Source organism: Hyla sarda, chromosome 6 (genome assembly GCF_029499605.1).
Source record: "Hyla sarda isolate aHylSar1 chromosome 6, aHylSar1.hap1, whole genome shotgun sequence".
Taxonomy (NCBI): Eukaryota; Metazoa; Chordata; class Amphibia; order Anura; family Hylidae; genus Hyla; species Hyla sarda.
This window is the reverse complement of record NC_079194.1, coordinates 287,890,367-287,916,340: the sequence shown is the minus strand read 5'-3', so window position 1 is coordinate 287,916,340 and position 25,974 is coordinate 287,890,367. Positions and strand designations below refer to the sequence as shown.

The 25,974-nt window shown below is 44.3% G+C and overlaps 1 protein-coding gene across 10 annotated transcripts in view; it reads right to left on the bottom strand.

Annotated features, from left to right (window-relative positions):
- MAPK8IP1 (mitogen-activated protein kinase 8 interacting protein 1) overlaps window positions 1-25,974 on the bottom strand; it is a 97,391-nt gene that overhangs the window by 4,602 nt on the left and 66,815 nt on the right. For 7 of the 10 annotated variants that reach the window (XM_056527613.1, XM_056527620.1, XM_056527621.1 and 4 more), the window contains 6 exons: window positions 24,111-24,192; window positions 18,726-19,541; window positions 13,143-13,218; window positions 7,495-7,667; window positions 3,589-3,695; window positions 1,952-2,071 (listed from right to left, as the gene is read on the bottom strand). In XM_056527613.1, coding sequence (XP_056383588.1) covers window positions 1,952-2,071; window positions 3,589-3,695; window positions 7,495-7,667; window positions 13,143-13,218; window positions 18,726-19,541; window positions 24,111-24,192 — 1,374 coding nt within the window. The remainder of the gene's footprint in view (window positions 1-1,951; window positions 2,072-3,588; window positions 3,696-7,494; window positions 7,668-13,142; window positions 13,219-18,725; window positions 19,542-24,110; window positions 24,193-25,974) is intronic. The other 3 variants (XM_056527614.1, XM_056527615.1, XM_056527616.1) reach the window with 3 other exon arrangements.

The window sequence follows — 25,974 nt, the reverse complement described above, 5'->3', positions numbered from 1 at the left end:
TGTAAACCCGACATGTTTTGCCGGGTTGTGCACCAGAAATTCTGTCTACGCCAGAAATGAAAAACCCGACCAACTCACCATTTTACTGAGAAAACCAGAAAAAGGGGCATGTCTGTCGGGGGGAAAGGGGGCGTGTCCCCGACATTTTCACAAAAACCCTACATATTTACTAAGATTTCCACAGAAAATGTGGGGGATTTGAGCTGAAGAAAACCCTACAGATCAGCGCAGGTGTAAAAAAAAAATAGTAGGGAATTTAAACTTACAAAGAAACCTACACTCCACTCTTATAAATTATACACAATGGCCCTGATTTACTATAATTTTTATTGTATTGTGTTTAACCCCTTAAGGACTCAGGGTTTTTCCGTTTTTGCACTTTCGTTTTTTCCTCCTTCCCTTTTAAAAATCATAACCCTTTCAAGTTTCCACCTAAAAATCCATATTATGGCTTATTTTTTGCGTCGCCAATTCTAATTTGCAGTGACATCAGTCATTTTACCCAAAAATTCACGGCGAAACGGAAAAAAAAAATCATTGTGCGACAAAATCGAAGAAAAACGCCATTTTGGAACTTTTGGGGGCTTCCGTTTCTACGCAGTGCATATTTCGGTAAAAATGACACCTTATCATTATTCTGTAGGTCCATATGATTAAAATGATCCCCTACTTATATAGGTTTGATTTTGTCGCACTTCTGGAAAAAATCATAACTACATGCAGGAAAATGTATACGTTTAAAAATGTCATCTTCTGACCCCTATAACTTTTTATTTTTCCATGTACGGGGCGGTATGAGGACTCATTTTTTGCGCCGTGATCTGAAGTTTTTATCGGTATGATTTTTGTTTTGATCGGACTTTTTGATCACTTTTTATTCATTTTTTTAATGTTATAAAAAGTTACCAAAATACGCTTTTTTGTACTTTGGAATTTTTTTACGTGTACGCCATTGACCGTGCGGTTTAATTAACAATATATTTTTATAGTTCGGACATTTACGCACGCGGCGATACCACATGTTTATTTACACTGTTTTATTTTTTTTTATGGGAAAAGGGGGGTGATTCAAACTTTTATTAGGGAAGGGGTTAAATGACCTTTTATTAACACTTTTCTTTTACTTTCTTTTTTGCAGTGTTATAGCTCCCATAGGGACCTATAACACTGCACACACTGATCTCTTATACTGATCATTGTTATCCCATAGGGACCTATAACACTGCACACACTGATCTTCTACACAGATCACTGGCGTGTATCAACACGCCTGTGATCAGTGTTATCGGCGCTTGGCTGCTCCTGCCTGGATCTCAGGCACGGAGCAGTCATTCGTCGATCGGACACCGAGGAGGCAGGTAAGGGCCCTCCCGGTGTCCTGTAAGCTGTTCGGGACGCCGCAATTTCACCGTGGCGGTCCCGAACAGCCCGACTGACTAGCCGGGATACTTTCACTTTCACTTTAGAAGCGGCGGTCAGCTTTGACCGCCGCTTCTAAAGGGTTAATACCGCACATTGCCGCGATCGGCGATGTGTGGTATTAGCAGCCGCGGGTCCCGGCCGTTGATGAGCGCCGGGACCGACGCGATGTGATGCTAAATATACGTCCTGCGTCATTAAGGGGTTAATTTATTTGTTTATCTTAAAGGGGTACTCCTAGGATTTTTTTTTCTTTAGCCTTTGAGCCTATGATGCCAAGTAATAATACTGTGTAATATGCTTCTATTTTCAAGCACAGGGCCCGCACTTGTCTCTGACCTTTCCCAGCATTCCCCGACGACAGATTTACTTTAAATGCTACTTCAATGTCCCTGTCTCTGACTGCTATTTTGCCGCTATTTGACTGGTTCAACTAAGCTAATCTCCCATGATGTGTATTCAGCACTTCTGTAAAGCCATACAAGCACTTTAACAAATACATGAAAGGATAACGCACAAGATGGTGTCCTACCTGGCTGTGATCGTGAGGGTCTTCCCCATGTACTGCAATCTTTACCCCTCTTAGGCTGATCTCCAGTACACAGCTAGATGGAGGGTTTGACAGCACTGTAAGGCGACGAGACATAGCGATCTGAAATAACAAGATGGCGTGTCAGCAAAGACAGAAAGCAATGAATCTTATAATAGCAAATACGGAAAGTAAATTCTGCATCTATGGCAAAGTGCCAAAACATCTACATATAGCCTTGGGTAATGTCATTTTCTTAGGATAGCTGCTAAATAATTTTTTACATGAATATTCATGGATGTTCCTCTTTGGTGCCAGTAGGAGGCAGTGGTGCATTCGCTGCAGTTCACTACAGTATTACAGACACTATCCCGCAGTGTATACAGTCAGCTGACCAGACTCCATTTATATTTTTTCTCCAGAAATCTACAACACACCAAATACTGCAGACATTATAGGTATGTAAAAAATTATTTAGGTGGTTTTCCCCAGAAAAACACAACCACCACACATTCCGGGTTTACATACTTTTATATGCTTCAGATAAGAGGGTTAAAGGGGTTATCCAGGAAAGACTATTTTTTATATATATATATATATCAACTGGCTCCATAAAGTTAAATAGATTTGTAAATTACTTCTATTATTTTTTTTTATCCTTTCAGTACTTATGAGCTGCTGAAGTTGAGTTGTTCTTTTCTGTCTAAGTGCTCTCTGATGACATGTTTCGGGAGCTGCCCAGTTTAGAAGCAAATCCCCATAGCAAACCTCTTCTACTCTGTGCAGTTCCCGAGACAAGCAGAGATGTCAGCAGAGAGCACTGTTGCCAGACAGAAAACAACAACTCAACTTCAGCAGCTGATAATTATCGAAAGGATTAAAGGGGGTATTCCAGGCCAAAACTTTTTTTTATATATCATTTGGCTCCAGAAAGTTAAACAGATTTGTAAATTACTTCTATTAAAAAATCGTAATCCTTCCAATAATTATTAGCTTCTGAAGTTGAGTTGTTGTTTTCTGTCTAACTGCTCTCTGATGACTCACGTCCCGGGAGCTGTGCAGTTCCTATGGGGATATTCTCCCATCATGCACAGCTCCCGTGACGTGACATCATCATTGAGCAGTTAGACAGAAAACTTCAGAAGCTAATAACTATTGGACAATTTACCTCCAGGGGTATTCCAGGGAAAAAATCATTTATTTTTTTATTTTTTTTTTTTTTTTTTTTTTTAGATCAACTGGCTCCAGAAAGTTAAACAGATTTGTAAATTACTTCTATTAAAAAATCTTAATCCTTTCAATAGTTATCAGCTGCTGAAGTTGAGTTGTTGTTTTCTGTCTGACAACAGTGCTCTCTGCTGACATATCTGCTTGTCTCGGGAACTGCACAGAGTAGAAGAGGTTTGCTATGGGGATTTGCTTCTAAACTGGGCGGTTCCCGAGACAGGTGTCATCAGAGAGCACTTAGACAGAAAAGAACAACTCAACTTCAACAGCTCCTAAGTACTGAAAGGATTAAGATTTTTTTCATAGAAGTAATTTACAAATCTGTTTAACTTTCTGGAGCCAGCTGATATAAAAAAAAAAAAGTTTTTTCCTGGATAACCCCTTTAAAGAAGAAGAACAATGGCTGTTCTCACCTTTTGCATGGCAGTGCAGAGGACATCGGTCCCTTTGTGATATGGAACTTGCACTGACCCAAGAAATTTCACCCAAAACTGATCCAACCAATCGGAGGCCCGGTTCTCTGCAAGAAGATAAATCAACAAATTATACAGATTATATTAGAGAAGATTCACATTCGTGCATCTACCTATTAAAGAAATATATTATACCAATATGAAGCCTTAAAGCGTACCCGTCAGATCCAACAAATTTTTTTTTTTTTTAAATATATCACTCAGTACCTAATGTACATCTAATTTTTATGTTTCTAGCACCTTTATTTATGTTTTTTTTATTACACTTTTAATTTAGCTCACTAGTCTGAATTCCTCTCAAAGGGAGGGGGCGTGGCCTCACTGTGCAGTCTCCGCCCCCTCCCTCAGTATGTCGTCTGCTCACATCTCCCCTAGCATTAGCAAAACTACAACTCCCAGCTTGTCCTCACTGACAGTAGCGGGACACAAGCTGACAGTGGGAGGATTTTTCCTCCAGCCCTGCGCTCACAGCTGTCAATCAAGGAAGTGTGTCCATGACATAGGTGATGACGCATGGACACAGCAGGACTAGTATGTGTCCAAGCAGGTAGGGGGGGCAGTTGTTTCACTGGCTTTTTTCGGTATGAAATACTGAAAATTTTTTAATGGAAGCAATTGCAAAACCTATTGGTTATACATGCTTTACAACATATCAAAATATTTTGTATCTGACAGCGCCCATTTAAACATGACTGGGGATTGTAAACCAAGCCAGAATCTTCTCCAGAAGGAGGAGTTACCCATTTGCAGATAACTGTTCCGGGGGTTCTTGCCCCTTGTCAGTACAGAGTGGGGTTCTGGCTGGTGAGAGGCTTTAAAAAAATATTTAGGGGAGAAGCGTGTCTTCTCGACAAGACCACCAAAATTACGTACAGAGTCTTACAAGACATTTCATTCTCTTTAACCCCCCCACCCCCTTCTTGTGGAGGCCCAATCATTTTTTTAATCGTTTACCTATAGATCACTTTAGTGATCCAATAATTCCATAAATTTCCAATATATCTATAACTTATCTTTATGGTTTATTTTCACACAAAAAAAGCAAATTAAAAACGTGGCTTATCTCCCCTGCAATTATGTTTTTAATAAGGCATAAGGTGCCCTATTACGTGCCTCCTATTACTTCCCCTCTACAGCTGTGGCAGCAGCCCACACTCTACTCTCTTAAGGGGATAAAGCCACTTTTAAAACCTAACACATGCCCCCTCAACATGTTTCCCCACATGGACGTGGCTTTGTCAGGAGGTACTGGGCATATGGTGGATAGACCGCCATCTAGGGGTTTATGTAGCCTTTGCCTGTGACGTCACTGTATTGACCTTTGATGCGGTACTATCCAATCATGAGCTCCCATCATAATGTTACCAATACGATTCCTGCTCCAAGTGGTCAGACCCCCCCCCCCCCCATCGATAAGATACTTATCACCGGCTTTGTGGATAGGTGATTAATCATCATCTTAAGAATAAAGAACACGATGCAAAAGACACAATGGAGACAGGAGGGGTCATGATTCCTAATAACATTCCTGGTAGGGCAGTTTACCCTTGGGACAATTCTTGCTGCCCACTTTGGTTGTGGTGTCTATAAATCAAAATGACCTATAGAAGTTTCCGCTGGATACATATACATTTATCTCAAATTCCCACTCAGGCTTACGCCCTCCTGGGACTAGTCTCCCAAACTCGGGAACCCTAAAATTAAAATATAACCTTTATTATATCCATACGCCGTATGGAGTCACGTGATCGCCCCAAACCCGGAAGTGCCGGGACCATCGGAGGCATACAGCGCAAGTCTGGAAGATACCTGAGGTATAAGGTGAGGACTTACTGGTTACCTGTAAAGCATGACGATCACAATTGGTTACTTAGAGACATACCTTAGAACGGAAGTGAAATAATTTCTCTCAGTCAGAGTTCATGATTGGTGAAATCGGAACGGGCAATTGTCCACGCCTACAAACAGAGGATGTATAACCCTGTGATGTGGACCGGACACCATTAGCACCTTGACCCTTGATAAAGCCGGTTGCGGCCGGCGAAGCGTCGGGAGGGTGTCAGTGTGTACTTTTAAATAGCAGCATTGGACCAGTGAATGAAATAATATTCTAAAAGTTATTAAGCAGGGGAGCGGGCGGCATGCTCCGCAACCCTGCAATGTATCCGTGTGTTTTAACTTTCATTTTTGACTCCCCCCCCCGAGGGGAGCCCTGAATGGCCGATCAGGGCTCTCAGCGAGAGATTGAAAAATGAACTTTGAGAGTAGCAGGGGCCAAAGAGCACTGTGGGGGGCAAGATATATAGCGCTGCAGAGGGGGGGCAGACATATAGCCTATATATCTAGCCCCCCCCCAGCAGCGCATTAGATATGATGACCCCCGCCTGCGCATTAAATATATACCCGCTGGCGCATTAAATATATACCCCCGTAGCGCATGTATATGTGCCCTCGCAGCTCTTCTATATACACATGCCCCTACCGCCGTATGAATGAAAAGTATTTCTATTAGCAGCGCATAGAGTCGGGAACCGACACTATACACTGCTAATAGAAATACCTTTCATTCATATGGCGGCAGAGGTATATTTATGTAGAAGCACTCTGGGGGGGGGGGGCAGATAACCCTATACCCTATATGTCTGCCCCCCACAGCTCTTCTATATACACATGCTCCTGCCGCCGTATGAATGAAAAGTATTTCTGCCCCCCCCCCCCCAGTGCTTTTACATAAATATACCTCTGCTGCTATATGAATGAAAGGTATTTCTGTTAGCAGCGTATAGTGTCGGCTCCCGGCTCTATGCGCTGCTAATAGAAATACTGTTCATTCATACAGCGGTAGGGGTATATGTATATAGAAGAGCTGTGGGGGGCACATATACATGTGCTACGGGGGTATATATTCAATGCGCCAGCGGGTATATATTTAATGCGCAGGCGGAGGTCATATCTAATGCGCTGCAGAGGGGGGGGGGCTAGATATATAGGCTATATGTCTGCCCCCCCCACTCTGCACTATATATCTTGCACTATATCGCTATATATCTTGCCCCCCACAGTGCTCTTTGGCCCTACTGCTCTCAAAGTTCATTTTTCAATCTCTCGCTGAGAGCCCTGATCGGCCATTCAGGGCTTCCCGCGGGGGATTCAAACTCTGTTCCATGATGGGGGTAGTAGTACAAGCACTAATGTAGCCTCCCCAGCTGTCTGCAGACTCCCACAGCCAGGGAATTACTACTCCCATCATGGAAACAAGTCTGTTCCATAATGGGAGCAGTAGTTGTCCCGGCTGTGGGAGTCTGTAGGCAGAGGTGTTCGGCCATACACCCTTTATTTCATCCGTTGTTAAACGTCCATTTTTACACAGAAGACGGACATTTAATAACGGATGAATGCTCCTAGTGTGAATGCAGCCTTAAAGGGAATTATCCCATAGAACTGAAGTAGCCTCCTAATTTGAGGGATAATATTGACCATAAAAGGGAATACAATAAGTTAACCCTAAACTGATCCAATGACTGTGGTTTTAATTCACATTAATCTTGAGTTCTCACAAACCACATTTTAATTTGATATAATAAAGGTTATATTTTAAATTTAGGGTTCCCGAGTTTGGGAGACTAGTCCCAGGAGGGTGTAAGCCTGAGTGGGAATTTGAGATAAATGTATAGAGCGGGGGGGGGGGGGGAGAACCCTGTGCAGTTTCAAATAACTCATAGAGAAAGGGTATGGGACCACCCTGCAATGGGGCTGCCCTCTCCACGGGCCTCATAGTAACCTATGGGGCAACCTCTATGGTCTATTTGCCCTTGTAAACAACCAGTTCCTCACCGGTGCCGTTACCTGATAGATGATCCGGGTCCTTAGTCACCTGAACTGCATAGTAGGCCGGAAAGATACCACGTTCCCCGGTCCTCATGTTATAGGCCTCATACCAGTAATCTTCAGCCTTAACCTCCACTAGCAGCGGGTCCTCTGCCTCCAGCTCCAGTTCCCCGGGATGACGGGGCATGAATCTGCCATCAAAAGGTACAATGAATGGGATGCCGGGGGGCAATGAAAACCCAAGATCTTTTAATTATTAAAGGGGTTATCCAGGAAAATGTATATATATATATATATATACAAACAAGGTAGAGCCGCTCACCACTCCTACGTCTACTGCACGTCCTCGTGCTACAGACACCGGTACTGCTCCCGGCTCTGTAGAAACCACAAAAGAAGACATCCGGCACTCAGGGAGTTGCAGGTAAAACTTATAGATGGCTTTATTCAAACGCTGTAGGCAGGACAAATACTGACGCGTTTCGCACGCTCAGGTGCTTAGTCTACGACTAAGCACCTGAGCGTGCGAAACTCGTCAGATTTTGTCCTGCCTACAGCGTTTGAATAAAGCCATCTACAAGTTTTGCCTGAAACTCCCTGAGTGCCGGACGTCTTCTTTTGTGATATATATATATATATATATATATATATATATCTCAATTGGTTCCAGAAAGTTAAACAGATTTGTAAATTACTTCTATTAAAAATCTTAATCCTTTCAGCTTTTTTTTAGCTTCTGAAGTTGAGTTGTTCTTTTCTGTCTAAGTGCTCTCTGATGACACGTGTCTCGGGAACCACCCAGAGTAGAAGCAAATCCCCATAGCAAACCTCTTCTACTCTGTGCAGTTTCCGAGACAAGCAGAGATGAAGAAGAGCACTATGGCCAGACAGAAAAGAACAACTCCACTTCAGTAGCTGATAATTATTGGAAGGATTAAGATTTTTTAATAGAAGTAATTTACAAATCTGTTTAACTTTCTGGAACCAATTGAGATATAATTTTTTTTCCCCCCTGGAATACCCCTTTAACTAGCACATATTGCAAACCTGCCCAACCTGTTCCATTACTTGGCCAAAACAGTGTTGGACAGGGAACAACAATACCAAATTTATCCTGATATTGTTAAGGAAATGATATACTTCAAAAATTTGCATCAAATGATACACTTCTCAAATTTTTGTTTTTCTACAGTGTTCAATGTGTGGAAAAAATAACTTTAAAGGGGTACTCCGGCACTAAGACATCTTATCCCCTATCCAAAGGATAGGGGATAAGATGTCTGATCGCGGGGATCCCGACGCTGGGGACCCCCATGATCTTCCACGCCGCACCCAGTTAGAATCAGCCCCCGGAGCATGCTCGCTCCGGGTCTGATTACTGGCAATCACGGGGACGGAGCATAGTGACGTCACGGCTCCGCCCCCTCAATGCAAACCTATGGAGGCTTGCATTGAGGGGGCGGAGTGTGACGTCACACAGGGGCGGAGCCGTGACGTCACTATGCTCCATCCCCGTGATAGTAATCAGACCTGGAGCGAGCATGCTCCGGGGGCTGATTCTAACGGGGTGCGGCGTGGAAGATCACGGGGGTCCCCAGCATCGGGACCCCCGCGATCAGACATCTTATCCCCTATCCTTTGGATAGGGGATAAGATGTCTTAGCACCGGAGTACCCCTTTAATTCTCCAAAAAGAAATGCAGCCGGCACTCCTTACTATAAGGCTAGGTTCAGACTACGGAATTTCCGACAGAAATTCAGTCGTAAAATTTCCGTCAGAAATTCCGCTTGCTAAAATGTCTAGTGTAGTGAATGGGTTTCCGTTCACAAATTCACACTTCGGAATTTGTGAAGCGGAAAATCCGCTTAGAAATTTCCGCCTGAAGAAAGGCGTTGCTCTTTCTTCAGGCGGAACACATTGCAGTCTATTGGAGACTGCAGTGTCCGCGCGGTCCTAGCGCCGACTGATTCAGCCGGCGCTGGCCGCACTCGGAATCTCCGGGCGGAAATTTTCTGCCTGGAGATTCCGTAGTTTGAACCTAGCGTAATAGTCCCACAAGAATAAGGCAACACACAGCGATCCTCCGGATGTCTGCGGCACTGACCAACGGTGCTCTCAGCCGATTATAGGACAGACTTCCATAGAACGAAAGAACGAATGAAGACGAAAAAGCACTGGGCACACTGGTTCCGGTCAAGATAGATATATAGATATATATATATATATATATATATATATAGATTTTTTATTTTTTAATTATTGTTATTTTTTTTTTCTGTAACATTTTTTAGCCCCCTAGGAGACTTGTACAAGCCTACAAGCCTTCGCTCAATCGCATTGCGGGGAGTCATCAAGGGGATTACATGGCCAGGAGCAGTGGTATCTCAGATCGTAGCTGCTGATAGCTTAAAGGGGTACTCCCCTGGTAAACATTTTTTTTTTTAAATCAGCTGGTGCCAGAAAGTTAAACAGATTTGTAAATGACTTCTATTAAAAAATCTTAATCCTTCCAGTACTTATCAGCTGCTGTATGCTCCACATAAACCTCAAGGGCAATATCAGATACACTGATATGATGTTAAAGATAGAAATGAATAAATACATGAACCGTGCTTCAATTGTATGAAATGATACATGAAAAATGTATTAAAATACAATTAGACAGATTAGTTATACACTCCAGATTTGTAAATTACTTCTATTTAAAAAAAAAATCTTAATCCTTCCAGTACTTATCAGCTGCTGTATGCTCCACAGGAAGTTATTTTCTTTTTTGAATTTCCTTTCCTGTCTGACCACAGTGCTCTCTGCTGACACCCCTGTCCGTGTCAGGAACTGTCCAGAGCAGGATAGGTTTGCTATGGGGATTTGCTCCTACTCTGAACAGTTCCTAAAATGGACAGAGGTGTCAGCAGAGAGCACTGTGGTCAGACAGAAATTCAAAAAGAAAAGAACTTCCTGTGGAGCATACGACAACTGATAAGTACTGGAAGGATTAAGATTTTTTAAACAGAAGTAATTTACAAATCTGGAGGGTATAACTAATCTATCTAATAATGCCTTTTAATAAATATTTCATGTATCATTTCATACAATTGAAGCCCGGTTCATTTATTTATTAATCTCTATCTTTAACATCATATCCGTGTATCTGATATTGCCCTAGAGCAGTGGTCTTCAACCTGCGGACCTCCAGATGTTGCAAAACTACAGCTCCCAGCATGCCCGGACAGCCGTTGGCTGTCCGGGCATGCTGGGAGTTGTAGTTTTGCAACATCTGGAGGTCCGCAGGTTGAAGACCACTGCCCTTGAGGTTCATGGTTATTTTTTTTTTCTATTGCACAAATTTATTTCACACCTATGTAGGTGTTTATCCATTATATACCTCGGTCAATAAATTGTGAGCTGCACTTATTATTATTTTTTAATTAACAAATCTGTTGATTAAAAAAAATAATAATTCAGGGACTACCCCTTTAACCACAACCGGCCATGTATTATGGACTGGCTCAGCTCCTGTACCATCTCCATACACTGGTGTTTCCCGACCAGTGTGCCTCCAGCTGTTGCAAAACTACAAATTCAGCATGCCTGGCTTGCAATCTTTGTTACTGTACACACGGGCATATAATTAATAAGGGGTAATCCCATAAGAAATAGAACTCTGTGGTGCGCGATTGTCTACAAAGCCACCTCCAAATATCGTTGTCTAATGTTGCACCTTTACGGTAGGATTGCACGTGCCGTATTTTGCTGCTGTGTCTTTTCCTACCCATTGAAGTCAATGGCCCTGATTTATCAAACTGTGTGAGAGAAAAAGTGGAGTGACTTTCCCAGAGCAACCAATCACAGCTCAGCTAATGAGCTGAGGTAAAGTGAAAGCTGAGCTGTGATTGGTTTCTGTGGAAAAATCACTTCACTTTTTCTCTCACACAGTTTGATAAATCTGGGCCAATGAGTAGCAAAATGATTTTGCTACCCATTAAAGGGGTTTCTCCCTTGTTTATACTGTTTTTTGTTATTTGTTTGTGTGTTATGTGTGTATAAGTATGTGTTTTTTTTATGTGTGTTGTGATTATGTATACAGTGACCCCCCCGACCTACGATGGCCCCGACATATGATGAAATCGACATACGATGGCCTCTCAGAAGCCATCGCATGTCGATGTCAGCATCGACATACGATGCTTTTTTATGTCGGGGCCATCGCATTAAGTATTGTCCGGCAGCGCCAAATGCTTAAGCTGCCGTCGGATAGCAGCTTAATGTTCCCCGTGTGGTGCGGTAAGTATTACTTACCCCTCCACGATGCTCCAGGGTGCCCTCCGGGTCCAGCGCTGGTCTTCCGGTGTCTTCTCGGCCCACTCCAATAACGTCAATACGCTGCTGCGCACGTCATCCAATAGGAATGGCGTACGCAGCGGCGTAATGACGTCGCTACGCAGGCCCAGTAAGGCCTTGCGGAAGCCAGCAGAGGACCGGAGAAGACAGCAGAGGACCGGAGAAGACAGCAGAGGACCGGAGAAGACAGCGGAGGTCCGGAGAAGACAACTGAGAGCCCAGCGGGGCCCGGGGACACCATCTTGAGCGGCGGGGACAGGTGAGTACAGCTTCCTATTCTTTACATTGCACGAATCCCTCAACATACGATGGATTCGACAAACGATGGCTCGTTTGGAACGAATTACCATCGTATGTTGAGGGACCACTGATATATGTATTTTTTTACCTTTTGTGAAGATCCGGAAGCTGGCCCCTTTTTCTTCCTCCGCCTCGGCCTCCGCCATGTTGTGTTCGGTAAGTGGGATGTCGGGGGTGTGTTCTTGCTTCTGTCCTTCCTATCTTCTGACGTCCAAGGCGAATCTTTTCTTCCTGTTTCTTCCGTGGCTCAGCGACGAATCTGCAGACTCTTCCGGCGCATGCACAGGTAGTTTTTTATTTTTTTTTACCAATAAAGTTTTTTTTCTCTAATTGACAAACTGTCTGCACTTGCGCGAAGCTACGCTATTAGCATAGACCTAATGTACGCTACGATGTTAGCGTAGCACTTGCGTACTCGCCCATGCGCAGACAGTTTGTCAATTAGAGAAAAAAACTTTATTGGTAAAAAAATTAAAAAATTACCTGCGCATGCGCCGGAAGAGTCCGCAGATTCGTCGCTGAGCCATGGAAGAAACAGAAAGACAAGATTTGCCTCTGACGTCAGAAGATAGGAAGGACAGAAGCAAGAACACACCCCCCGACATCCCACTTACCGAACACAACATGGCGGAGGCCGAGGTTACACAGCAAGCCGCTGGAAGAAAAAGGGGCCAGCTTCCGGATCTTCACAAAAGGTAAGAAAATGCATATATACATAATCACAACACACATAAAAAAAACACATACTAATACAAACATAACACACAAACATAATAACAAAAAACAGAATAAACAAGGGAGAATCCCTTTAACTTCAATGGGTAGGAAAATACATAGCAGCAAAATACGGCACGTGTGACCCTATCCTTAGTACCCATTTTTATATTAGGACCTCTTATTGTGTCAGAGGATAGGCCCAATAAAGGATCCTATGATACCCTGGTGGGCCAGTCAGACCCTAAGCTGTGTTCACACTTTATGTTTCAATGACCAGCTGGAGTACAGGTATGTATTCGTGAAGTTACCTGAATACAGCTCGGTGCGTCTGTTCTCGCTCCTCCCCATTTATCAGGCACGAAAACAAGCCAAAGGAATCTGCACCTAAAAAGATTACAAACTGAGGGCCCCTAGAAAACATTGCACCTTTTATCCTCCTTCCCGAAACCTTGAGATAAAAACACAACACTCACAAGCAAGCCTGAAAAATATAGTTTGAGGCTATGTGCACGTGTTTTTTTTTTTTTTTCTTTTTTTTTTTTTCTTTTTATACAGCTTACAAAATGTCCTTTTTTTGTTTAAAAAGAGAACTTTTCTGAAGTTTTTTTTCAGTCTTCATTTTGATTTTGGGCTGTTTTATGGCGCTTTTTTTGGCTGTTCTTAACTGGGTCGTCTTGTCTATTCTTGGAATCAGCTCGGAAATGCATTGCCATCTATGGAGACTGTGAATTTCTGAGCAGTCCTAGCGCCGGCATGTTCTGCCTGCCCTCACTATCCCAAAAAAACTGTCCCAAATAAGTTTTGAAATACAGCTGTACTTTGGCACATAAACAGCTCAAAAGAAGCACTTAAAGGGGTTATCCAGGAAAAAACTTATATATATATATATATATATATATATATAATCAACTGGCTCCAGAAAGTTAAACAGATTTGTAAATTACTTCTATAAAAAAAAAATCTTAATCCTTTCAGTACTTATGAGCTCCTGAAGTTGAGTTGTTCTTTTCTGTCTAAGTGCTCTCTGATGACACCTGTCTCGGGAACTGTCCAGAGTAGAAGCAAATCCCCATAGAAAACCTCTTCTACTCTGTGCAGTTCCCGAGACAAGCAGAGATGTCAGCAGAGAGCACTGTTGCCAGACAGAAAACAACAACTCAACTTCAGCAGCTGATAATTATTGAAATCTGTTTAACTTTCTGGAGCCAGTTTATATATATATATATATATATATATATATATATATATATATATATATATATATTAGAAAAAAAAGTTTTTTCCTGGAATACCCCTTTAATTATAGTAAAATTAGGGTATGTTCACACTAAGTAACTGATGGGAAACTGACAAGGAATCCTTTTGGTAAGAAAAATTGGCAAATCTGCCATCTTCTGCCTGGCATGTCGTTGGCGCAGAAATGGCGTGGTGTTTGACACAGAATTCGAACAGGAAATCAGGAGGAGGATCAGGAAATACTGTGAAGGAAGTTTAGCCAATTTGGGTATTGAGTCAATACCGCTCCAAGCTCATTTTGTCCAAAAAAAAAGTCTCATTGACTCTAATGGGTTTTTACCTGCGGATTCCGCCAGAAGAAACATGTTCAATCTTTTGGCAAAGTACAATTTTGCATCAGATTTTTATCCACAGAAATTCTTCAGTGTAAACAATGTGGCGGAAAGACCAACGAAGTCAATAGAACTTTCCAAGGCGGAATTAAAGCGCAGCGTAGAATTACGCAAGTAAATTCCTTGTCAATTTCTCAGTGGGAACATACACTTAAAGGGATACTACGCTGCTCAGCGTTTGGAACAAACTGTTCCGAACGCTGGAGCCGGCACCTCGTGACGTCATAGCCCCGTCCCCCTCATGACGTCACGCCCCGCCCCCTCAATGCACGTCTATGGGAGGGGGCGTGACATGCGTCACGCCCCCTCACATAGACATGCATTGAAGGGGCGGGGCGTGACTTCATGAGGGGGCGGAGCTATGACGTCACAAGCTCTCGGCGCCGGCTCCACCGTTCGGAACAGTTTGTATCCCTTTAAACTGGGGAAAAAATATGTCAATTTTGTGGTCCCCAAATCGGCCCAAAAAAACCTGTGTGCACATAGCCTGAGTCCACGAAAAGCAACAACAAAAAACACTACTAAACCAACAATTTACAGATATAAAACAGAAGCAAACCCCCAGTTAGATATTATAATGTTGTTTATCTCTTAGATGGAAAACCCAGAAATTTTTTTAGAGGGGAAATAAGCAAAAAAATACTTTAAAAATAAAAAAAAATTAAATAAAAAAGAACAAGAAAAACCAACTTTAGACATATCAGAAGTTTTGATCAGTGAGGGTCCGGGTCCTGAGAGTCCCACAAATTCTGTGGTATAAGTGCTCAATGGAGTTCTGAGCCCCTGTGTTTCATCCAGTTGCCCTCGTAAGACATGAATGTGCCAAGTCTACCCGTGCAGAAGCCATTCTTACATAGCAACTCTACATTCTGGTTTACTTGAGGTATCCTGAGCAGGGGGCTCCCCTTTATTATGACCATATGCCCAAATAGGCATACCCCATAATTACTAAAAGTGGGAACTTAAAGGGGTACTCCGGTGGAAAGCTTTCTTTTTTTTTTTTTTTTTTTTAAATCTACTGGTGCCAGAAAGTTAAACAGATTTGTAAATCACTTCTATTAAAAAATCTTAATCCTTCCAGTACTTTTTAGGGGCTGTATACTAAAGAGAAATCAAAAAAAGAAATGCATTTCCTCTGATGTCCTGACCACAGTGCTCTCTGCTGACCTCTGCTGTCCATTTTAGGAACTGCCCAGAGCAGGAGAAAATCCCCACAGCAAACATATTCTGCTCTGGACAGTTCCTAATATGGACAGCAGAGGTCAGCAGAGAGCACTGATCATGACATCAGAGGAAATGCATTTCTTTTTTTGGATTTCTCTTTAGTAGACAGCCCCTAAAAAGTATTGGAAGGATTAAGATTTTTTAATAGAAGTTAATAACAAATCTGTTAAACTTTCTGGCACCAGTTGATTTAAAAAAAAAAAAAAGTTTTCCACAGGAGTACCCCTATAACACCATATAAAACAGTGTGTTTTATATGGTGTTAAAGGGGTACTTTAGCAGATGCTAAAGATTTTTTTTTTTTTTTTTTTTTTTTATAGTGGTCTGACCCCTGGGACCCCAACTGAGAAAGAAGGGGCCAGAGTCCCAGAGTGATATCCTTAGCAAAATGCCATTATTTTATGAGATGATCTATACATATACAAAGGTTATTGTGGTTATGGATTTTTAAAATTCATACAGAGAGGCACATGTATCAAAGTATCATCTGCGCAAATTTGTTGGCGATCACAGGAAACATTCAAGGGGTACTTCACCCCTAGACAAGATGTCTGACCCCCCCACTGGGACTATCACCTCATCCCCCCCCCCCAACCCCCCATATCCAAACAAAGGAAGATAAGGAGGCACTCAGATCTTCTGTGTTTTTCTTTATTCAATCAGGTCATGTTACAATACCTGGCCCATTGGCTAGGCATTGTAACATGACCTGATTGAATAAAGAAAAACGCAGAAGATCTGAGTGCCTCCTTATCTTCCTTTGTTTGGACATCAATATGGTATAGGATGGGAGTTATAACTAGTCCTGGGCGGTATGACCAAAAATGCATATCACTGTGTTTTTGTAAGTTATGGCGGTTCCACGGTATTTAACGGTATTTACCCCTTGCTCCCCCTCCCCGCCCCTGCACAGGAACTAGTCATATGTGACCCCGGGCACTGCTATATTTTTCTAAACCTCCCTCTTTGTCCCCCAGACCACGGCGCTGGAAATGATTAAGTTGCGAGCTGCCAGCGCTTTAAATGAATGAAATGCGGGCCGCTGGTGCTGTAAATGAATGAGATGCGGGCCGCTGGTGCTGTAAATGAATGAGATGCGGGCCGCTGGTCCTGTAAATGAATGAGATGCGGGCCGCTGGTGCTGTAAATGAATGAGATGCGGGTGGCTGGTGCTGTAAATGAATGAGATGCGGGTGGCTGGTGCTGTAAATAAATGAGATGCGGGCCGCTGGTGCTTTAAATGAATGAGATGCGGGCCGCTGGTGCTTTAAATGAATGAGATGCGGGCCGCTGGTGCTGTAAATGAATGAGATGCGGGCCGCTGGTGCTGTAAATGAATGAGATGCGGGTGGCTGGTGCTGTAAATGAATGAGATGCGGGCCGCTGGTGCTGTAAATGAATGAGATGCGGGTGGCTGGTGCTGTAAATAAATGAGATGCGGGCCGCTGGTGCTGTAAATGAATGAGATGCGGGCCGCTGGTGCTGTAAATGAATGAGATGCGGGCCGCTGGTGCTGTAAATGAATGAGATGCGGGCCGCTGGTGCTGTAAATGAATGAGATGCGGGCCGCTGGTGCTGTAAATGAATGAGATGCGGGCCGCTGGTGCTGTAAATGAATGAGATGCGGGCCGCTGGTGCTGTAAATGAATGAGATGCGGGCGGCTGGTGCTGTAAATGAATGAGATGCGGGCGGCTGGTGCTGTAAATGAATGAGATGCGGGCCGCCGGCCATTTAAATGAATGAGATGCGGGCTGCTGGCCCTTTAAATGAATGAGATGCGGGCTGCCGGCCCTTTAAATGAATGAGACGCGGGCCATGGCGCTGGAAACGATTAAGTTGCGAGTCGGAAGCTGTCACCTCCCCCTGCAAGCGCTAAAAGCCAGGCTTTTAGCGCTTGCAGGGGGAGGTGACAGCTTGCCGCGGGCCGCATCTCGTGCATTTAAAGTGCTGGCGGCCCGCATCTCATTCATTTAATAAAGCGTCGGCGGCCCGCATCTCATTCATTTAATAAAGCGCCGGCGGCCCGCATCTCATTCATTTAAAGTGCTGGCGGCCCGCATCTCATTCATTTAAAGCGCCGGCTGCCCGCATCTCATTCATTTAAAGGGCCGGCGGCCCGCATCTCATTCATTTAATAAAGCGCCGGAGGACCGCATCTCAATCATTTAAAGGGCAGGCGGCCCGCATCTCATTCATTTAATAAAGCGCCGGCGGCCCGCATCTCATTCATTTAATAAAGCGCCGGCGGCCCGCATCTCATTCATTTAAAGTGCTGGCGGCCCGCATCTCATTCATTTAAAGCGCCGGCTGCCCGCATCTCATTCATTTAAAGGGCCGGCGGCCCGCATCTCATTCATTTAATAAAGCGCCGGCGGCCCGCATCTCATTCATTTAAAGGGCAGGCGGCCCGCATCTCATTCATTTAATAAAGCGTCGGCGGCCCACATCTCATTCATTTAATAAAGCGCCGGCGGCCCGCATCTCATTCATTTAAAGTGTTGGCGGCCCGCATCTCATTCATTTAAAGTGCTGGCGGCCCGCATCTCATTCATTTAAAGTGCTGGCGGCCCGCATCTCATTCATTTAAAGGGCCGGCGGCCCGCATCTCATTCATTTAATAAAGGGCTGGCGGCCCGCATCTCATTCATTTAATAAAGCGCCGGCAGCCCACATCTCATTCATTTAAAGCGCTGGCTGCCCGCATCTCATGCATTTAAGCGCCGTGGCCGCATCTCATTCATTTAAAGATCATCTGTTGCTGGTAATTCATTCATTCGGGGGGCCAACCGTATTGCGGTATAGGAAAAATGCACAGCGTACAGAAAAAACATACCGGTATTCGTGTTGAACCGGTATACCGCCCAGCACTAGTTATAACATGTTCTGTCCTAAAATGTGCTAATCTGCAAATAGTTGGTGCAGATGTACAGTACCTCAATAGGTAAAGAAGTGCCCATACTGTGATCCATGTGCCCTTATATACTGTACAATATCACACAAATATAAATATATGAGAAGATTAGAACGAATTATCTCACTCATGAACTCACTCGTACAGCGTGACCGTCCATTCATGAAGACGTTAAGGAACTTTTTGGAGTAGGAGACATCGCCGTCTGGAGAAGAGGTGTCCGATAAGCACATAGACCTACGGAGTCGGCTTCCCTCCCTCCCCGATGCCCCCACCTGTTCGTCCTCTTCCTCTTCATATTCCTCACCAATGGCTGACTCGTACGGTGAGGACACACAATTGTCATACACGGTGCCACTGTCACTGTCATCGCTGTACCCAGCATAACATTGGCGTAGACTGACCAATTGTAGCTGTACATTATCATCAACCACTAATGTGTATTTGACAGAGTCATAAGATAAGCCACTGGTGTCCGAGCTGACCGATGACCTCTGAAGTCCTCGAGGACCCCCAACCCTTCCTGGACACCCAAGATACCCCACACCATCTTCCCCTTCCTCTTCCTCCTCGCTGATTGATAACTGTTGTCTGCTCCCATTGTTTGGCCGCACGTTAATGTCTGCATCTGAGCTGACTGACATGCGGCAGGGTCCAGCCTGTGATACAGGTTCTGGTTCTGGGGGGTCTGAGCACCTTTGAACGGGTGTCAGGAATATCTCTTCTGTAGGCTCCAGTCTTACATCTGTCTGGTAGCGGATGCGGTCTCTGTGAGGGTCCAAGCGTGACCTTGTAGAAGCACGTCCAGAGGGATCGTTGGCACTCTGGGTGGTATTGTTACGTCTGCAGGGCGTATCGGTGGAGGTCCCGCGGTCCTGTGTCACAGCGGGTGGGTTTCCTTCATCACTGAGACACACATGTTCATTGGATGGGGTTGTCTCTCCTGTATAATAAGATAAGTATACATAAATATAAGGATAGTTTATGTGATCTTATGACAAAAGACAGAACAATTTAAAGGGTACCTTTCATCAAACAAACTTTTGATACATTATAGAATAACTTTCCAATAGCACATTAAAAATATGCTTCTTTCTTTTCATTTTCCACTTTGAAAAAATGACCACTAGGGGTCTCCCTACCAGTCCTGGCTGCAAGCCCTTTTTATAGATTTCATACTCATGCTGGCATACTAAATCTCAGACTGCAGCCAGGACACAGACAAGCTCAGCACTGCTCCCTGCCTGTGAATCAGACAGGTAGGAGCCAGCACTGTGCTCATAGTACAGAAGTGCATACTCCTGACTCTGCCTTACTGCATGCCCTCATTCCTTTTACTATCCGAGCTCCGATCTTTCTTCTCTCTGCACATGCAGTTGTAAACAGAGAGGAGAAGATTAAGAGCTTCCGGCTGCTGTGCTCACAGACTATATGCTGGGCCACGCCCCCTTCCTCTCTCACACACGGACGGCTGAATGAGCAGCCAAGAAGACGATAAATCAGGTAGAAAGAGGGGATTTTGAATGAAAAGAAACACAGGGATAGTGTCAGTGAGAGTCAGGGACAGATGTGGGGAGGGGGGGATTAGGGATAGTTTAGCTCATGATAGGTACTCTTTAAAGGGGTATTCCAGGCCAAAACTTTTTTTTATATATCAACTGGCTCCGGAAAGTTAAACAGATTTGTAAATTACTTCTATTAAAAATTCTTAATCCTTCCAATAGTTATTAGCTTCTGAAGTTGAGTTGTTGTTTTCTGTCTAACTGCTCTCTGATGACTCACGTCCCGGGAGCTGTGCAGTTCCTATGGGGATATTCTCCCATCATGCACAGCTCCCGGGACGTGACATCATCATTGAGCAGTTAGACAGAAAACTTCAGAAGCTAATAACTATTGGAAGGATTAAGATTTTTTAATAGAAGTAATTTACAAATCTGTTTAACTTTCCGGAGCCAGTTGATATGTATATAAAAAAAGGTTTTGCCTGGAATACCCCTTTAAGGCCTCCTATACGAGACCACCTTGATGGTGAGTTGCATATAATAAGCACGAAACTTGTGGTTATTTTAACTTGATGGCAAAAAGAAGAAAACTTTTAATTTAATATGGAAGTGCATATGGAATTGAAATAAGTTTTTATGTGCAATTTTCAGCTGTGGGGTGGACAAATTCAGGCACTACAATTCCCAACTGCGGGATGCACATCCCCAAAATATGCAGAAATTCAGCAGCAGTGGTTTTAAGCCATACCTGAAGCTTGTGGCCTAGTTCAGGTCTGTGAGTTCCTTGGCTAAACCTCTGCCTAACATCTTCTCGAAGAGCGGGCTGGGCTATGCTAAGCTCTAACTCCCTTTTAAAGTTTAAAATTTTATTGTAGGGAAAACTTCCCTTAGCCACTGCATTGTGTGTATACAAAATATGTAAAGGCACAGTTTAACATATTTCAACACTGTACTATATAAAACATACTGTAATTATATATAAAGACACATTACCCCCAACTATTTCTCACTAGTAAAGGCCTAGTGGAACACTATGGGGGAGGTCAAGTGTGGCTGATACCGGCCATAATGGCTTCCTGTATTATGTGGGCACTCAAGACTAGCACTCGCTCTTTCTTTGATTTTATTTACAAGGCCAATTTCTGAAATAATGTCGCGAATGCTGGTACTATTGTTTATAAAACTGCCCCCCACACACATACATCCAATAACTTTATTCGTGTTATAATATTTCTCTCCTTCAAAATGACTTTCGGCATAAGGGTTCTGTAATGGTTGTTTGTATTTCTATTTTTGGAATAGATAAACCAAGCTGGTGATGATGCCAGCTTTCCTCTATCTGGCATCACTCGATATTAGAGATCCATATGGGGCACTATTTGCAAACAGTACATGTGGTCTCATAAAATCATGCTGAATGTAAAATACAGGAACATAAAAAAAAACACAAAAATAAATGGGCCTGGTGCCTTAGTAAGTCAAACGCAGTCAGAATTCTGAGTGTAATAGAATGAGACTCATGTTGGCCATAGACTGACAGCTGTCCCGTCATCTTATTCACATGCACGCTTAAAGGGGTACTCTGCTGCTCAGTGTTTGGAACAAACTGTTCCGAACGCTGGAGCCGGTGCCGGGAGCTTGTGACGTCATAGCTCCGCCCCCTCATGATGTCACGCAAGTCAAAGTCATCTGTCAAGTCAGCGTGGTCTGCACTAAATTGTCCCGTTCTACTACAAGTCCCAGCAAGCCCTTAAGGTCTCTGAAGTCACTGGTCACCTCCGTTGGCCTGGCTGAACTGTATAGACTTTCCCATCTGTCACTCAGTAAAGCTACCGTTAAGCTAACTTGGCGTCGGAGTCATTATTGCCCTTGTGCCTAGCCCAGGATCCAGCGGTATACCTTCGTGTGGTATTAAGGATAAACCACACCCTGGCATCACGAATACCTGAAAATGAATGCCATCTGCCCCTAGAGTAATTCCATCTGCCTTGCATCTCACACCCCATACCACATAAATATCACAGGATACTTATGTGGTACTTGATACTTTTCAAGACAAGTCATTACTAATGAAGATAGTAATGTATTTCCTGGCACTCCAAAATTAGGTGAAAAAAGTTGGCTCCCTCTACCCCCATTTTCTGGTTCACATACGTGCATTGAGGACAAGCGTGGTTCTGTACACTGAGGACAAGCGTGGTTCTGTACACTGAGGACAAGCAGGGCTCTGTACACTGAGGATAAGCGTGGTTCTGTACACTGAGGACAAGCAGGGCTCTGTGCACTGAGGATAAGCGGGGTTCTGTACACTGTGGACAAGCAGAGCTCTGTACACTGAGGACAAGCAGGGCTCTGTACACTGAGGATAAGCGGGGTTCTGTACACTGAGGATAAGCGGGGTTCTGTACACTGAGGACAAGCGGGGCTCTGTACGCTGAGGACAAGCGGGGCTCTGTACGCTGAGGACAAGCTGGGCTCTGTACGCTGAGGACAAGCGGGGGTCTGTACGCTGAGGACAAGTGGAGCTCTGTACGCTGAGGACAAGCGGGGCTCTGTACGCTGAGGACAAGCGGGGCTCTGTACGCTGAGGACAAGCGGGGCTCTGTACGCTGAGGACAAGCAGGGCTCTGTACACTGAGGACAAGCAGGGCTCTGTACACTGAGGACAAGCAGGGCTCTGTACACTGAGGAAAAGCAGGGCTCTGTACATTGCGGACAAGCAGGGCTCTGCACACTAAGGATAAGCCGGGCTCTGTGCACTGAGGACAAGACTCTATGAAATGCCCCTGGCTCACACACAGGCTGATTGACAAGCCAGGAGCCTGCACAGAGCCCTGATTGTCCCACTCACACTTCCTGTATTTTGGCCCAAATTTTGGCAATTGCTGCAGGGATGTATATTACGAATACACATATAATCTTATTATCTGCATTATATAAAACGTTTTTACAAATGGTGTCGTGGAAATATTTTCTGGTTTGTCACATTGCCTTCATGGTGAGTATAATGTTGTGCAGTGTGGTTTGTTGTTATTGGCTATTGGCACAGCGGCAGATGTGTTGGTGGTCGGTAACATATCAGCCTCAGTGCACAGTGTTATAGCCTGGATCACCATATTGTAACTTGTCTGTGTCCACTGTGGGAGTGACTTTGATACAGTGGCTGTAGGTGTGACACCTGATACTGTATATGTGGGAGTGGCTACTGTAACCCCTCCCTCTTTGTTGAGTACATAAATAAACTGAACACTGACCTCCTCCGGGTATTCTTTCTATGCTGGAGGAGAAATCAGTTGCTGGACCACTGACTCTGTCTGTCTGTGTTTTTCCAACTATTGCGAATTCGCTATCCTGGCAGACGCCACTGAGCCCGAATTATTACAAGTCTGGATATTCAAGCAAAGTGAAACCAGCTCACCCCGCCTCGGACAGCAGAGCACGGATTCAGGTGCTGGACAGCACCAGCCAATGACAGGAAAACAAGGAAGGACGGATCCAGCCCAATGCAGGTAAAATCAATTTTAATCCATAGGACAAGGAAGGAACAAGTAACGCGTTTCAAGCGCTATGCGCGCTCTTAGTCATACTTGTCCTATGGATTAAAATCTGGATATTCTATAACAATGGCAGTGGCCATTTAACTGACAAATAGTTCCTCACTTATTTCTGGTCCCAGGTAGAGATGAGCGAATTTACAGTAAATTCGATTCGTCACGAACTTCTCGGCTCGGCAGTTGATGGCTTATCCTGCATAAATGAGTTCAGCTTTCAGATGCTCCCGTGGGCTGGAAAAGGTGGATACAGTCCTAGGAGACTCTTTCCTAGGACTGTATCCACCTTTTCCAGCCCACCGGAACACCTGAAAGCTGAACTAATTTATGCAGGAAAAGTCATCAACTGCCGAGCCGAGAAGTTCGTGACGAATCGAATTTACTGTAAATTCGCTCATCTCTAGTCCCAGGTATTAGAAATATTCCAAAACTGCAACCTAAAGTCTCTATCTCACTTACCTGTCTTCAGTGGGGAGTTCGAGCGGGACACTCTGTCTTGCCAGCTGTATTTCTTCGCCAGGGAGTTGTTATTTAAAGTGTCCTGTAAAAAGGTAGAAAATCAGATTTTCATCTCATCAATAAACTTGTCCACATGACCTTAAAGTGTTACCTGTCACTTTAAATAAAAACTACAGACATGTCAAATGTTTTGATTGGTTGGGGTCTGAGTGTTCAGACCCCGACCTAGAACAAGCTGGGAGAGAAGCGCCTGGCTGAGTGCTTCTCTCTCTGCTATCTGTGTTGGCTAATGAGATTATCCCATAGATCTGTGTTTCCCAACCAGTATGCCACCAGCTGTAGCAAAAACTACAGCTCCCAGCATGCCCGGACAGCCAAAGGCTGTCCGGGCATGATGGGAGTTGTAGTTTCGCAACAGATGAAGTCACACTGGTTAGGAAACACTGCTCTAGACTGTGAGTTTGTCTTGGTCACATGGCACAGTGCGCTCTTCTACCGGCTCATTCTTGTGATTGGTCAAGGTCTGAACACTCAGACCCCGACCAATCAAAACTTTTGACTTGTTTCTATACAGAGATTGTGACCTACAATGTCAATGCACCACTAGTGCTCCTTATCTAGTTGTGATTGTTATAACTAGATTAGAGTAATCAGCCTGGGCAGGGAGGGTGGTGTAGGCCCAATGTGGTGGGGACCTTTGGGGCACATGCGCCTTGTGCCTATTGTGGTGGCACAGAACAGGAGTTGCACCCCTGTACCCTTGCTGTCCTTTCTGACGGACTCTATTGCAGTGTCCCGTGAGCCCCCCCCCCTTAAGCTGAGTATGTTAAATGGTTAATAAGTGCCAATATTATCTAATGTAATGTAAATATGACGTTATGTACCTTTAAATGTTGTTACCAAGTCTTGTAACCAAGGAAGGTACCACTGATCAGGTGACTTAAAGGGTGACCTATAGGACCCCTCCAGAGTCTTTCCCCAAAAAAACCTGGGAGGAGCTATCTAGGGAGTTCAGTTCTAATTCCAGTCCATGCTGAGGAACAGTCAAGACCTGGAGAGAGTGTCTGGTGTCCTGAGGAGACCCAAGGCCGACCACGCAGCCACGCTTCCACCAACCAGGTGCCCCACAGGTGAAAGTCAAGCTACATACGGGGTGAAGTCTGTCTAGTCAAGTCAGTCAAGATCAGCCTGTATAAAGTCAGTTTTGGCCCTGCAACAAATTGTCCAAAATCCACTACAAGTCCTAGCGAGCCCTAAAGTCTCTGTCACTGGTCACCTCCTTGGGCCTAACTGAGCTGTAAAGACTATTCCATCTGTCTGCTTCAGTAAAGCTGTCGTTGTTCCGTAACTTGGCATTGGAGTCATTATATGCCCCGTGCCTAGCCCAGGATCCAGCGGCCATACCTTCTGGTGGTGTAGAGGTAAAACCACACCCTGGCGTCACGAACACAAGGGGTTAATGCCATCTGCCCCTAGGGTAATAACATCTGCCCTCCAATCACACCCTCACCACAACTTTCTTTATAATCCAGACCTTAAAGGGAGCCTGTCATCATGTTCATGCTGCCTGAACTACAAGTCACCAGGGCCGTCCCTTGTGGCTTCTCACCAGCCTTGATAGATCTGTTTCTGGTTTTGGTATCAAACCTAGTGGAAGCCGCTGTGGACCACACTGATGACGGTTCGGGCAGCATGAAAGTGACGACAGGGGTATCCCCTCCTTAGTTACCCTGCTTTTGTACACCATCTATTGCCCTATGTTGTCAGCCATTTCAGTCTAGGAGAAAGCTGGATAACTAATATCCTCGGTAATCCATTCTGTAGACTGCAGTCAGTAGTACGTGACATTTTCTTCCGAAATTGT